This window comes from Platalea leucorodia (genome assembly GCF_965183815.1).
Source record: "Platalea leucorodia genome assembly, chromosome: 4".
In the NCBI taxonomy this organism is placed as follows: domain Eukaryota; kingdom Metazoa; phylum Chordata; class Aves; order Pelecaniformes; family Threskiornithidae; genus Platalea; species Platalea leucorodia.
The window spans coordinates 31,650,942-31,666,677 of NC_138826.1; the positions used below are offsets into that span (position 1 = coordinate 31,650,942).

Sequence of the window (15,736 nt, forward strand, 5' to 3'; positions counted from 1 at the left end):
AGATTGTCTCCTAGGCTTCCCAGCTACATAGGGATTTAAGGCAGACTTCTTATTTGGAAAGAATCTAAAATATTTGATGCTGTGAGGTAGCACCACAACATAATGGAATAGCACTCACTTTTCATAGAGGAAACCCTAATCTATTTATTTCCCTTTGAGAGCTATGGCCTTTGGTTCTACAGATTATTGTACATGTGGCACTTATTCATTCTTGTTATGAAAGAAAATTACTTATTACGAAAGGACTTTTCCAGTTTTTCTTAAACACTAGTGTGTGGTCTAAGCAGTAAAACTGCTGTGGTTAGTTCATTTGAAACTATTCGTGCATTACTTTTTGTGTTACAGTTTTTAGTTAATTTCAATATTTCCCCCAACTGTTGCTCTAATAATGGACTAGTTCATTTGGTTTTGACTGTTCATTCAGTAGGTTTTTGTATGAACCTTGCAAAAGCATGTTCTGCATTTATGAAAGAAAGAGGTTAATCTTCAGAAGTATCAACTTCCTAGCTTTTACCAAGAGAAATGCTAGCCATGGTTATCAACTTTATAAATGCCCAGTTTGTCATCTGTTTTTCCCCGGCATTACTGACTACCAGCTCTTCTTTTAAATATTGATGGCATGGGCATGCTTCTTGCACAGTGGCTTATCCTTCTTGGAGTAAAATGGCTGACCTTCCAAATTCACATGGCATACCTAGAATTAATAATAAACACGATCAGGAATCATTAAAAAAAAAAAAAAAAAAGAGAGAGAGAGAGAGAAAGACGTGATTATCAATTTCAACTGTATTTCTCTTCTGCCCACACATTTCTTTGGCAGAAGTGCATCTGATTTCCTGGATCAAAGTGCATGCCTTGGTAGTTTTCCTGCTCCATGTTGAGGTTAGGCTCTGGTTTGCATCAGCTCTCCTCTCTGTACTTTCCTGCCACCACTACCCACTAAATTCACTAGTTTCCATTAAAATGATGTCTGGGTACAGGATCCCCTAGGCATCTTCGGCATGTCCCAGCAGTGCTTGTGTAGACCGTCAAATGATAGTGGCACACTCAAGCGCATGCAGCTAGCTCAGACTTTAAGACCTAGATTCTGATTCTTGTAATGTATGATTTTACAAAAGCTCTGGTTAGGTGCCAAGGTCCCAGGGGTACCATCCTGCCATAGTACCATTAGATACTCATTCCTATTATTACTTTGTCTTGGTATGGGCACTTATGTGATCAAGGAGTGGGTCATTCAGACAGCTGGTATCATCGAAAACTAATTACTTATTCTTACCAGGTTACTCTTCAACCCATAGAGTTTTCTGCCTGGCTGCATAAGTGCTGGTGTTGACAAAACAAAGCATGTGAGAATGCATGGCCAAGGCAGGGCAGCCCAGGTTTAGATCAGCTTAAAGTGCCCTGGAATTGTATGGGTATCTACACAGGGTAGTGCAACACCACTTGCAAGGTCAGAGTTGACTAGAACCACTTAAGGAGGTCAACACATCAGAATCTAGGAATAAGAATGTACGTTGTCCCTAATGCTTATGGCAGGTTTAAGACCACTGAATGATAACATCAGTGATGTGCTACTGCAAGTGAAAGGAAAACCACGTGAAAGGGTATGAGGATAGCATATTAGAAATTGAGTCATGTGTTTATTTACATTTGACTTAACTGACTGAAAGAAATAAAGTTAGCTCCTAACAAAAAACGCTGTGAGAACTGCATTAACAAAACTGTCACCTCCACAGAAAATTGGGTTGCTAATTTAAATAAATACATAAGAATGCGGTTAAATGAACAAGTAAAAAAGAACTATTCAGACAAATTGTCTTTTGTAAGTGACTAATAGCTGTTAGTTTGTGAAAGAAACTCACTCTCTTAGTATTCCTTTCTATGTTAGAATTTCAAAAAGACTTCCATTTTCACAGGACACTTTTGTGTCACCCGCTTCCATGTACCCTTGAAAGATCAGTAGCTAGTTTAGGTTTAGATATTTATAAACATTTCTATATTTTCTACTCTTCAACCTAAATTTTAGAGTTCAACAAACATTAGAAATTGTCACTGTCATTTTTGGTGTGGCCAACATACTATTTTTAGCTAATTAGAGGTTCTAGATATTATTACCTTAGGAATACTATGTTGTAGAGAAGCACAGCTGTATTAGAACCATATGAAAAATACTGTTTATCATATGGATTTTACTGCTTTGTGTGCAGTGTGGGAATATGGCCACACTATATAGCTGTATGCACGCCACAGATTGATGATTTTGACCAACTTCTATGCTAATTACTATTCATTCCCTCTAAACAGACTCCTTTTTGCAAGTTTCAACAAGCATTCTGCATGAAAATACAAACTGCACTGCTTTGTAAGTAAGATTATGGCTATACTGTTCAGTGTGGTGTTAATTTATTTTAAATCCTGCTTTATCTTCATTTGGTAAACATTGGAAAGAATAACAGCAATAGTGCTATGTATTACTGTATGTACTCTCTAAAACTGGATGTTTTATTAGAAAGCACTCAGTTGTTATCGTCAAATTTAATAATTCTAGTAAAAGTTTATGGAGGAGAAGAGAAATGAGTCCCATCCTTCTTCATCTGCAAGTAAAAAAATGAAATCCAATCCCTCTGCATCCTTAGGCATATGTTAGTCATTCCTGCTTTCAGGTCTTCTGATGTTACTTCACGATTTATGAGTATAAAGAAATGAGATAGTATTTGGTATAGAACCTACAGCACAAATGAAGCAGGTATCATGCCAAGTGTGTCCAAGAGCTTCAATGAATTTATCTCCAGCTTCAACAGGAAAATCACAGCCATGGCATTTTGTGCTGAACAAAGCAATGTAATCTAAAATAAAACAAAAAGCAAATTTAGAACAAACTCTTAATGTAATCGTATTAAATCCAAGAGAAATAGAAAGTTTCCAGAGGATAAATTTTTGGATTGTTTTTGCTGAGAGTTTCCTACTACATTCACTGAAACACTCACACTGAAATTTGCTTCTTTTCTTTCATTATTTAAATACAAACTCAGTGCAAAACTCCTTATCAGCACGACAGTTATCATCACAAACAGAGAAAATGAACAAAAATTCATGATATCTGAAGTTATGTTTCTCACATTAGTTTTAAATTAGCTTTAATGTGTGTGGAAGCTATTCATAAGAACAAATGTGGTCGTACAAAACACAGTCTAATGGCCAGTGAGCGTTACCTTAAGGGTGGTATAGAAGCATAGTTTAAATTTCCATGACTGGATTTATGTTCTCTCTGCATTAAGAGAGAATATTATGGAAACCCCATACTGGCTGGTTAATACATCTTTACTCTGAATATCAAATGCAATTTGGAAAGACTTGACATTGAAAAATATTAGCAGAAATTCTAAAGCTATATGGAATTCATAAGAGTCATTAGAGGTTATGGCAAACCTTCCAATTTTAAAGGGTAGGTGCCAAGATTTGTAAAATTTGATTTGTGCAACCATAAGGAAGGAATCACCACAGAGAAGCAGGCCAGAAGCTCGTTAAATGGACAAGGCAGGGCTTACAGAGGGAATACCACTTAAACTTTAACCTGCTTCCTGACCATGCCAGGCAACTCATTTGCATGGCAAGCACCATTTATTAAACCATATTACCCTTTCCATAGTTTGGGAAAACCTGGTCTTTTCCTTTCTTAGCTGGCAAGAGGCAGTTCATTTGTTGCAACACTCAGAAAACAGAATCTGCACTACCATGTGTTGCACATCTGAGCAGAGCTATCTTTCCATATATATTGGTTGATCAGCTTTAGGGTGAGGTAGCAGTATCAGAGGTCATAATTCAAACAACTTAGTAGAGAGAATGTGGGCAGCAACCCACACATACTGTATAGAAGTGCTACCAGAACCCTAAAAAAGGATTTTTTTTTCAGCCCATAACGTGTAGATTTCTAGTGAGCAGAATCTACCAGGGAAAGGAAGGGGACAGGAAAAAATGTGTAGGGAGAGAAATGGAAGGTAAATATCATAATACATAAGGGAGAGAAATGAGGTAAGACATTCTGGGACATAGAGGCAAAAGACCAGCACTTTGCCAGTGTATCATATAAAGTGGAGAAAAATACAGAGAGGGAAACACTTGTATATGCGGAGTGGAATCAAAATCCATGCTGGATAGGTAACTGATTTTATTTTGTTCATCAGCTGCTTTATTTTTATGTTGCTTCCATACAACATGAAGCACGTGATTACTGAGCAGAACTGTCCAGTTTGCCATACCTTTCTCACAGTAAGGTTCCCCATCCTCCATGTGAAAGAGGCTATTCCCAAACGGCATCTTACAAGCAGCACAGACAAAGCAACTTGTGTGCCAAGTCTGTTTTAGGGCATGCATCACTTCCTGTAAAACAAACAAACAAACAAAAATCTCCAGCAGAATAGCATGCCCTGCAACTACCTACTGGAGAAAAACACAAGGCAGAGATGCTCTAAATTCTTCCCTTCTGTATCAGCCAATTGCCCTCCTCAAAAGAAAGAAGTATGACAGAAATTGGGCTCCTTTGGAAAGAAAGAGGAAACAGGACTGCAAACTTTCTAGAACAATGCATTTGCCAAAATGAAACAACATAGTTCAGCCAGCTGTTTGTATCAACATGCCCAGTCGCTGTTGCAGGAGAGATTCTGCACAAAGATTCTGATTATTTTCTCCTTTGTTTTGGCATGACTAGTATGAACTCTTCAATGCAAGAGTATGATTTGTTAAATAAATTTTAAAGAGTAATTTTTTCTCTAAGACCAAGAAATGCATGCAGGGGATAAGTGATTTAAGTCTGATGTTTCAAAGCACTTTAGATTATGTTCTAATTTCTTCAAGCTTCTCACAAGAACACTTCACAAACTAATGTGAAAATCTAAAAAAAAAAGAAAAAAAGTTCTTAGATTTTAACTTATGTGATTAGTGAAAATGAGTCTGCGTGTCTGTTCCTAGGCCATGTGTTCATCACAAAAATCCAAATTCTGTGCAACTGATGTTCTCTTTAACTGAGTACCCAGATTTTATCAGCCTCTTTCTTGTACCAGTATGGAGCAATCTCTATTACTGCTTCATTCTTATCTTGTCATACAGAAGTCCTCCCAAGTCCAAAAGCTGCTGTACTGAGGCCTGAATCTTGCTTGTGCCCAAGACGATATTCAACAGTGTATCTCTGTTAAACAGTCCAGATTTCAAACGGCCAGCTGCGTAATTGGTGTTAATTAATTTAACTTTGTTAACTTCAGTGAAACAGGATTGATTTACACCAGCTGAGAATCTAGATCCTATTTTATGTTGCTTCCAGTTATATACGTAGACTCTGATTCTCTTTTAAAGATTATTTTTAATCTCCATTGACTATGGCAAAAGGGATCAAAGTCTTCTTCCATGCTTTCAATCCAGTCAATAGACAAAATAGTCTAATTTATGTTTGCCATATATCTCATTAGAGAATCACCATTTGAGATTCATTAACTTCTGTTACTGTTTGCAAAAAACTATCACTGATAAATAGGTTTCAATCCATTTATGAACCTCACTGAGCTAAGAAGCAAAAAACAGATTGAGAAATCTTATTAATATAAATAGAGGCAGCTGGCATCTTTTCTATTTTCCTGATGAAAATCCATAATGGGGAACTGATTTGTGCCAGCATTAATTAGGTAAGTTAAGTCAGTACTCTGCTGTAAAATTACTCCTATTGCCCCAGCAGCAAACAAGACATGGCTGGAGCCAGAGCTTCACCACAGATATCTAATGCTGCCATCCCTAACTGGCGATTGCAGAGAAAAGCACCTAGTCTGTCAATGCCAACGTTTAGACAGATGTCAAGAGGTGGCAGCTAAGCGGTGAAAAACCAGTGTGGTACTCTGTGCTTCCTCATTTAAGAGAATCATGTCATATATTCACTATAACTGCATGCATAAGTACACTGCTAAAATTATCTTATGGTATTCCAACCTCATCACCATCTAAGGTATATGTAGAGCAAATTTACTTGTACCTAAGCATGAGTACATTGAGACAAAAGTGGCATCTATTTTTGCCTTTCTGGAATTCAGATCTTTGTATTTATTCTGTATTTTCTTAACTATAAGAAGCCAGCAGAATTCCTCTTGGCAGCTGTGTTGCTAGCTACCAGTGAGGTGCAGCAAGAGCAATGGGCCTCTTCCCAAGGTCACTGACTTCTCCATTGAAATTTAGACTAAGTCCTGTATAAGAAAAAAACCCTCCAGTTCAATACTCTTACTATAAATATAAGGAAAAGATAGATAAAAGTGACATAGTGTTTATCGGATAGTAAAGAACTATCCAGAAAGTGTTACTTACTTTACACTCAGCGAGATGGTAATTAGATTACATGTTCTGTCTATGAGTTGAATAAGGTACAGAAATATCCAAGGTTTCGGATAAATAAAAATTGTTATAAAATAAGATGTTTCTTATTCTGAAATAATCAACAGGCTGGGATATTATTATTAAAAATGAGGAAATAATGAAATATCTACATTCATTGCTTACAGTCTAAACTATTTCACTATTTCAGTGAACCACGCAGTTGGAGAAAGGGTTAAGGTTGTTCTCTTACCCCCATGATCTTAGTGTGGCATCTGGCACAGGTTGGTGCAAAGAACTGTTCATAACAGCGCTCACAGTACACACTATTCTGCTCTTCCACAAAGCACATATCAGCCAAGGATGTCTTGCAATAAGCACAATTGAATTCTTCTGGGTGCCAAGAGCGACCCATGGCTACCAGGAAAGGACCCCTGTAAACAATCGTAATTATCTTATTTGTATTGCAAAAAGATTCAATGACCCTGATTACAAATCCACTTTGTTAGACACCACGTACATGTATAACAAGCATTCTACATGAACCACGAAGGTGCATATTAAAATAAGGTCCAGAAGCCTGAACAGAAATGGTCTTTTTCAAGATCATTACTCAAACACTTTGCCAATTAGTTAAAATATTTCGTTATTGTTTAGTCATATACATTGGATTTACAGACAACTGTTGGAAAAATCATCAATTGTTTTCATATCTGCATAGCTATAAGTGGTCTTTGTAAACAGCTGTAAAGACAAGAGGAAGAGACCAAGGGTTGTAACACAGAAGATAATGCTACTATTTGAAAGCATGAAAAAGCAGGCAAATTTCCAAACCTACACACCCACACCTCACAATAGCTCCTCAAGTCTCCTGCCTTCTTTTCACCTGAGAGAGCACTGCATGCGGCATGTTCTAGAAATGTCAGACTATTAGATGACAACTTGCTGTTTGATTATATGGAACACACATTAAATTCGTTTTGGTGATTTACTCTTGATTGTAATTAGATACAGTGACTATTACTGGAGTCTTTCCATTTCAGAATATATAAAGGGCAACAATCAGCAGTTCCACATCACCAAACTAGCTCCTTTTAGTGGGGGAGACTGTCATTAAACATGGATTACTTAAAGTTGGTTCGCAGTCCACAGATTAACAATGGGCACCAGTCCAGCAGAATGAATTGGGAGAGGAGAAGGGAGAGGCATGCTATGAATCACTGGTAATAGAGCGTAGGCATTATCTTTCTCCAGACACAAAAGCAACAATTACGTTTGGCTGCTGTTCCAAAATGATGCCTCGTTCCTTTTCTCTCCATAATCCTCCCCCCCAGCCCCCCAACTCTCCCAATGAAGTTGTATGTACCTCCTCCAAGGGGTACCTTAGGACCAGAAATTTGTTTAAAAAACAAACAGTGATTTGCCACAGCATCCATGAAACAAACAATTAGCATGTATAACTTTGCAGTGATAAAAAGTGAACCACACAATAGCAAAATGAGCTCTGGAAATGTTAAATTAATGAAGCAGACAACAGACATCCCTGCTGGGTAATTTAACTGAGTCTTAGGCTCTGGTACTGTATATTAATGTACAATAACCAGTCTCTCTGATATTTTTTTTCTGCTTCATCCCTCTTCAAAACCTCATGACCTTACCGAATTATGCTGTTACAGTGCCCACAGAGAGGAGTTCGGCTGCTGGCTGGAAAACGCTCAGCCCTCTGAACTGTTCCCCGGGCTATTGCAGGAGCCTGGGAAGAAGTTGACACTGGAGATGGGTAAGCAGAAGTAGAGGCAGGAGATGGTACCGGAGCACCCCTTGGTAGGATGTGCTTTGTGACAGTGGTGGTGGTTTTTCCAGGTGCAAATTTCTGAGAAAAGGAGTCATCTGTTACCCACGGAGGGCGACTTGCCGGCTCAGCGTTGGCAGGGGTGTAGGAATGAACTGGTGCTGGTGCTGTTTTAAGTATCCCAAAAGAAACCAAGAATCATTTTAAAGTCTTTTCTTCTGATGGCAAAACAGCAACACTTACCAAAGGGTACTCCATGACACACAAAAAACAAAAGCTTCAGATGACACTTAGTTATGGTCTGTCCCATTATTGCTCATTAATTCTGGACTGAAGCCAAGGATATCAGCACAATCACTGACCTAACCCACATGCATTACAGAAGTCATTGCCTACTGGCTTTTACAGATTTTTATGGAGACCATTTTCAAGGGCATCTCTTCATTTTCTAGTAGGAGTGGATATGACAATTCTGTGATAATTTCAAAGACTGCCATATAATCTGTTTAAGACAGGTTAAAAATAGAAAGGCCAAATCATGTAATAAAGTGTTAGATGGAATTCCCCATAATTTCAATAGGAAGTTATGCTTAAATTTTTGATCTCATTATATACATTAAAATGCAGCGTTTTCCACAGACGTCACTGTTATCTGTCATTTGTAGGTTTTACTCCTAGGTTTCTGAAGAAAAACAGGCTCACACAAGGAACACAGAGATAGAGAGCACTGGAAGCAATAGTGAGGGAGCCAGTTCAGCTCACATGACCAGCAAGACAAAGCCAACAGCACTTAGAGGAAGGCCAGGCTTGCGGTTATGACTGCTCTCCGTTCAGTTCTTGGCTCTGCCACAGACTTCCTGTATAACTTCGAGCAAAGCGTAGTATCTCTGTGCCTCAGTTCCCATGTATAAAATAGAAATATTATACTTCCTTTCTTCCACCCTTTGACTATCACATAAAATCTTCAGTGCAGACTGCCTCTGTGTTTGTAATGCACCAGGCTCTAATCTTGGGTGGAGCTTTATCACATAAAAATAAGCAGAAGCTAGAGCCTGCACATACCGACAAGTTTTCCCATTGCCCTGCTCTTTTCAAAACATCAGATCTTGCATTGTGTAGGACTGAAGTCACTGCCCAAGAAACTGCCTCGCTTTGCCAAGTACAGGAGCACTAAAAGCAGTTTTTCCTTTGCAAGGAAAACAAAGAAGTGAATGATTGTTGGTTTGTGTGAGGAGGAACAGAAGCTTGGAGAGCTGAAGTGTTTTGCCCAAATGAGAAAGCACAGATTTGGGAACAGAAGTCAGTTCTCCTGCAGTCTAGGCAAACACTCTGGGTAGTAGATCCCCGTGCCAATAAAATGATGACCAAATACAACATTTACAGTTTCAAGGGGTTTGCAGGTAGAAAGGTATTTCAACCAGGAAGAGTGTTCTGAATGTAACATAGATCTTTCTGGATAATTAAGTGGTAAGCAGATTATCTTCTACTTAACACTCCTCCCTTAGCCCACACCCTGCCACACGGAATAACATACACTGATTATTGGCAATTGCAGGTGCTTAAATTGCATATCTATCAATCCACTGTGATCACCCAGTGATCTCTGATTGTCTTCTTTTTATTGACTTCAGAGCTGAATCTAATGCATCTTCTTGATAAAACTTTCTTATGCTACAGCATCAACAAAGTTTCTGCTTCATAAAACTGTATCCCACCTTAGCTTGAGGCTTCTTTTTTTTTTTTTTTTTTAATTTGGGAATGGTAAACAGTGTTTAAAGATTTCAGAACAGAGAGTTTATATGCAATCTCTTTAAACCCTGGGGCTGTTGCTATTTATGTATTACGGTATTAAGCTAGGCAAAATGAGAAGGCAATATTTCATCTCTAATTGGTGAGTTCAAAAGGCTCCCACCTATGAGGCTCTCTAATTAAATAAGGTGACTTCTGGCTCACTCAGTTTTGTGAAAGGATTCTCCCTCCCCCAAGAGCCAATCATTGTTCATGCAAAGTACGGCAGTGTATCCCACCGAGGCCCTAACAAAATCGTCAGATATTCAAACCCAGAGTTCTGGAAGTGAAGAACAAATGCAGTCCAGGTACCATTTTTAGGATGTCTTTTTCTATCATTGTCTTTAGTAAATTCAGCTTACAACCTCTTAATTTTTCACTTTTTCTTCCTTAATCTCACAGTGTTGGCGTTTTATTTTTCCAGTTTGTTTATTCCAACCAATGTAGACAGCATATGATTTATCTGGGTTCAGATTAATCTAGAATTCTTTGAAGGATAAACACTGGGGAAGGGTCTTTGTCTTTCATTCTCTCTACCTTCTATTTCTTCTTTATCTATCTTTTCTACTTGCCATGGTAAAGTAAAGCAGCAAAGTAAATTTTTTTTCCAGTTGCTGAAAGAAGATACCAGCGGAATTACTGCAACATGACAAATGTTGGGTGTTCGCAACTGCTCTGAGTTCTCTTTTCAGCCACTATCATCTAATGTTATAGGCTGGATTTATTACAACATATTTTCCTCCTGTGAACAGGGTGGAATTACTATTGATTTAAAACAGTGCCATTTCAATGTATTAGAAAGCTTTCACTAACTTTGAGATTTTAGCTATTATTATTAGGAGGGAATTATTATCTTGTTATCTTATAGCTATATCCCTAAGCTTATATGAACAACTCTCGTCTTAGTAGCTACTGCCATACAAATTCACCTTGCATGTTTACGTATTTCAAAGTTTTCCAACATATATACAGCAGATAAAAGGTGCTGTTTGCTGCTAAAAAGTTCTAAGATTCAGTATATCAGAGAATAGATTCTCAAAATATCAGTATTGTATGAGCTGACCCTTAACTGTTCAAAAATGAATACTTTAAATAATTCAGTAACCCAGCCTCTGTCACCTTGCTTCTCTCAGACTCTCTTATAGTAGGAGACAAAGAATGGGACTATTGTTATCTTGTTATCTCTTTTAACAGCCCTAGGAACAAGCCAATTCCTTGCTTCTGGGGAATTTGGAATTCTCCCTATCAGTTCTTCATTTATGGTCAATGGATATTTTCCCTCTAGAAAAAAAAGGTGTGTTACCAAAGATTCATTTAGTAAAGATTCATATAGTCTCACATGCTTTAGTCTTACATACTAGCTCACACTGTGAGAACAATTTCCTTTTTTTTTTTTTCTTTGTTAGTAAAACACATAATTGTTAGTAATAATTTTCCAGTAACAAATGTAATTCATAATCACAACTGATTTGGCTTGTTCTACACTTAGTGGCCACATCACTGAAGCCCAAAGTTTTCCTATATACTGTTGAGTATATAATAGATGCCAGACAAAGGAGATAAAGCAACAAGTCCTTTATAAGACATGATTCTTATTTAGAAGAATTTGAAATGGTAGATGGTACATAACCTGCTGGTTTAGTCTTGAAGGTTCTTAGGATTCAGTGAAAAGTTAATTGAGATCTGTGGGAATCTTGCTACCAATTTCTAACAGAGCGGATCAGGCCTTTACACTCGAGCACTTGTACATACATGAGTAGTCCTATTTGGACTTATGGATTTAAAAGGAAAGATCTGCTTTCTTACTTTTAGGTATCATGTTACTTCATAGTATAAAGCTAGCGTTTGGGTTGCTTGGAATATATGAAAGCACTATTCTAGTCTGGGAAAGCCTATAAGAAAGGAATACACAAGTATTTTCTGCCATCTAGTGGACCTTGTTCAGAAAAGAAATCTACGCTCCTTTTAAAAATGGGTTATGAAATTTACAGGACAGAGAAGGGGAAAGATTATGGAGTTCACAGCTTTCCCTATAGGGAGAAAACAAAGCAGCAGAAAATTCCCATCAGAGTTAGGTTAGTGTAAGTAGTACTCTTTCTTTGCTTTAAAGTGTAGACTTACTGAGTAACTCCTATCTGAGCCAGGTACTCAACAATGCAGTTTCATTTTGAGATTGGCTTCAGTTTAACCAAACTTAGCCCCATTATTTTTCGCAATCTGAGACAGATTAACATAGTCTTGTAAACCCTCTTAGTGATTGATTCCGGTTTCTGGATATTGCATATATGAGGCTGTTGGTGGATGTTTTAATCTGGAAGTTGCTGGCCCACATTTTTAAGGGAAGCAAGTCATCTCATTCCCATTAACACTGAGGGCTAGCATAAAAGCATTCCTCTTCTAAATTCTACATTGCAAATTCTTATAGTAATCTCCACTACTTCAGCCTTTTCACACAGTGGATTTACAAAAATAGAAGTCTAAGAACTTATTTGCTAAAGTGAGAGTGCAGTTATTGCAAAAGCCTGAGGTTGCACTTAGACTGGAAGAAAAAGATAGGTTTTGTGATCTCATATGTCATCATCTGAGAACAGCTGGTCCTCTCAGATTGAGGCTGCATTTTACACTGCAAGACAGAATTTATATGAATTGACAAAGTTGGGTGAGGAAGTCTTCTAACTGTCTTGAAGATTTGTTTCAAAGTACTATTGATCTTTCCCATCTGTCACAGGAAACGCCGTTTCCTCCATTACTTCCCAAGTGACCGTTTCCTGTTTGCTCAGGACTGCAACTGCACCCATCTTTAGGGCCAGCTCTAAAACCAGGATGAAGTGCTACTACATCAAATATATAAAACTTTAAAAAGATACCAAAACAAAACCCAAACATCTTCAATAAAATATCTTTCTTTAGCCTCTTTTGTACCTGAGTCACTTTGGGGTTCAATTACGGAGGTATTTTAGAATCCTTTATCGTATATCTCAAACTCCTAAACAATACAGGGAGACTTACTGTTTCTTTCTCTGCCGACTTGAATGCTATTTGAATTTTGTCTCTGTAATATAGCACATTGCGTATTACTCTTAATTTTCTCCTGCCCTCTAGAATACACTATATCCTTGCAGTGCCTGCAAAATAAGAATTTTCCACACGCAGGCAGACAATACATACAAGTTGAAGCAAGTTCGTTGTATACATAGTAACACAGAACATAGTTTCCATACTGTGTATTTTAAGCCTTTATTGGGAGGCAATGGGGCTCAAAACCAGCAATATAAGGAATTGCAAAGAAGATGCCCATCACAGGAGAAATCAAAAGCATTGCCTCTTATTCTCAGTCTAATTCAACAGCCAGTGTTTTCTTTTTTCTTCTTTCTAACAGATACAGCTACTAATTGGATATAGCTACTAATTTATTTCTGTGGCAGGTTTGTATATTGAGAACCGGAGTTTATACTTCCCCCACATCAACATGGGACTTAGTATCAGTCAGTGTATTTAGGAGATATTTTGACTTGCCACAGTTTGCTCTGTTCTGCATTATGGAAATAAATCCCTTGTCTTCATCTTTCCTTTTTTTGCAAGACAAAAATAATAACATTTGCCTTCAGTGACAACATGGTATTTGCTGACACACTTAACCAAAAGCAAATGAGGAGAAGCTGAAACCTTTATTGGCTTTGAGACTCTTAAATAGCTCACGATAGTTCTGAACTGGCTTTTTCTGCTTTTATATCTCAAATACAAAGATCAATGAACTGATCTGTCTGTCTGCTTTATGTCTAAGTTTGCACTGGTTTCATTTCAGTAGATCCAGAGATAGAGCATTACAGAAGACAGAGTTTAAGATTGTTTGAATTCTTGGCCTTTTCATATTTACTTGACTGTCAAGATATAAATGAGCTTTTTAATTCTTTTGCGAAGATCAGAACAAGCTTAATTTGAAACAGAACTGCATTTAGACTTATATTGCTGCCTCATTTAATTTGTTCATTTTGAAGGTTTGCATTTTGTCATCAATGGTTTTAGAAGTTCACTCCATTTGTAACACATTAATACAAAGGGAATTTAAATAACATCAAGGAGCATATTTTCCACATGAATGAATAATCATAGAATGGTTTGGGTTGGAAGGGACCTCAAAGATCATCTGGTTCCAACCCCGCTGCCATGGGCAGGGACACCTTCCACTAGACCAGGTTGCTCAAAGCCCCATCCAACCTGGCCTTGAACACTTCCAGGGATGGGGTATCCATAACTTCTCTGGGCAACCTGTTCCAGTGCCTCACCACCCTCATAGTAAAGAACTTCCTCCTTATATCTAATCTCAATCTACCCTCTTTCAGTTAAAGCCATTACCCTTTGTCCTATCACTATGTGCGCTTGTAAAAAGTCCCTCTCCAGCTTTCTTGTAGGCCCCCTTCAGGTATTGGAAGGCTTCTATAAGGTCTCCCTGGAGCCTTCTCTTCTCCAGGCTGAACAACCCCAACTCTCTCAGCCTGTCCTCATAGGAGAGGTGCTGCAGCCCTCTCATCATCTTCATGGCCCTCCTCTGGACTTGCTCCAACAGGTCCATGTCCTTCTTATCTTGAGGGCCCCAGAGCTGAACACAGTACTCCAGGTGGGGCCTCATGAGAGTGGAGCAGAAGGGGAGGACACCTCCCTCAACCTGCTGGCCGTGCTTCTTTTGATGCAGCCCAGGATACAGCTGGCTTTCTGGGCTGCGAGTGCACATTGCCGCGTCATGTTGAGCTTCTTATCAATCAACATCCCCAAGTCCTTCTCCTCAGGGCTGCTTTCAATCCATTCTCTGCCCAGCCTGTATTTGTGCTTGGGATTGCCCTGACCCATGTGCAGGACCTTGTGCTTGGCCTTGTTGAACTTCATGAGGTTTGCACGGGCCCAAATCTCCAGCCTGTCAAGGTCCCTCTAGATGGCATCCCTTCCCTCCAGTGTGCGGACTGCACCACACAGCTTGGTGTCATTGGCAAACTTGCTGAGGGTGCATTCAATCCCACTGTCCGTGTCGCTGCCAAAGATGTTAAACAGCGCCAGTCCCAATGCCAACCCCTGAGGAACGCTGCTCATCACTGATCTCCACTTGGACATCGAGCTGTTGATCGTAATTCTTTGAGTGCAACCATCCAGCCAGTTCCTTATCCATTGAGTGGTCCATCTGTCAAATCCATGTCTCTCCAATTTAGAGACAAGGATATCATGTAGGACAGTGTCAGATGCTTTGCACAAGTCCAGGTAGGTGACATCAGTTGCTCTTCCCTTACCCACCAATGCTGTAACCCCATCATAGAAGGCCACCAGATTGGTCAGGCACGATTTGCCCTTAATGAAGCCATGTTGGCTGTCACCAATCACCTCTGTACCTTCCATGTGCCCTAGCATAGTTTCCAGGAGGATCTGCTCCATGATCTTGCTGGGCACAGAGGTGAGACTGATTGGCCTGTCGTTCCCCCAGTCTTACTTTTTTCCTCTTTTTAAAATGGGGCTTATGTTTCCCCTTTTCCAGTCAGTGGGAACTTCACTGGACTGCCACAACTTCTCAAATATGATGGACAGTGGCTTAGCAACTTCATCCGCCAGTTCTTTCAGGACCTGCGGATACATCTCATCAAGTCCCATGGACTTGTGCACCTTCAGGTTCCTTAGATGGTCTCGAACCTGATCTTCTCCTACAGTGGGCTGTTCTCCATTCTCCCTCCCAGTCCCTGCCTTTGCCTCCTGCGACTTTGGCGGTGTGGCTAAAGCACTTGCTGGTGAATACTGAGGCAAAAAAGTCGTTGAGTACCTCAGCTT

General features: G+C 39.1%; 1 protein-coding gene across 2 annotated transcripts in view; it reads right to left on the reverse strand.

Annotated features, from left to right (window-relative positions):
* Positions 1 to 555: 555 nt before the first annotated feature.
* The window catches only part of LDB3 (LIM domain binding 3), a gene marked incomplete at its 5' end in the record, with an annotated part of 121,997 nt that continues 106,816 nt past the window's right edge, over positions 556 to 15,736 (reverse strand). For both annotated transcript variants that reach the window (XM_082310592.1, XM_082310591.1), the window contains 5 exons: positions 556 to 694; positions 2,731 to 2,846; positions 4,260 to 4,380; positions 6,602 to 6,782; positions 8,007 to 8,307. In XM_082310592.1, the coding sequence (XP_082166718.1) occupies positions 605 to 694; positions 2,731 to 2,846; positions 4,260 to 4,380; positions 6,602 to 6,782; positions 8,007 to 8,307 (809 nt within the window). In that variant the 3' untranslated portion in view covers positions 556 to 604. The remainder of the gene's footprint in view (positions 695 to 2,730; positions 2,847 to 4,259; positions 4,381 to 6,601; positions 6,783 to 8,006; positions 8,308 to 15,736) is intronic.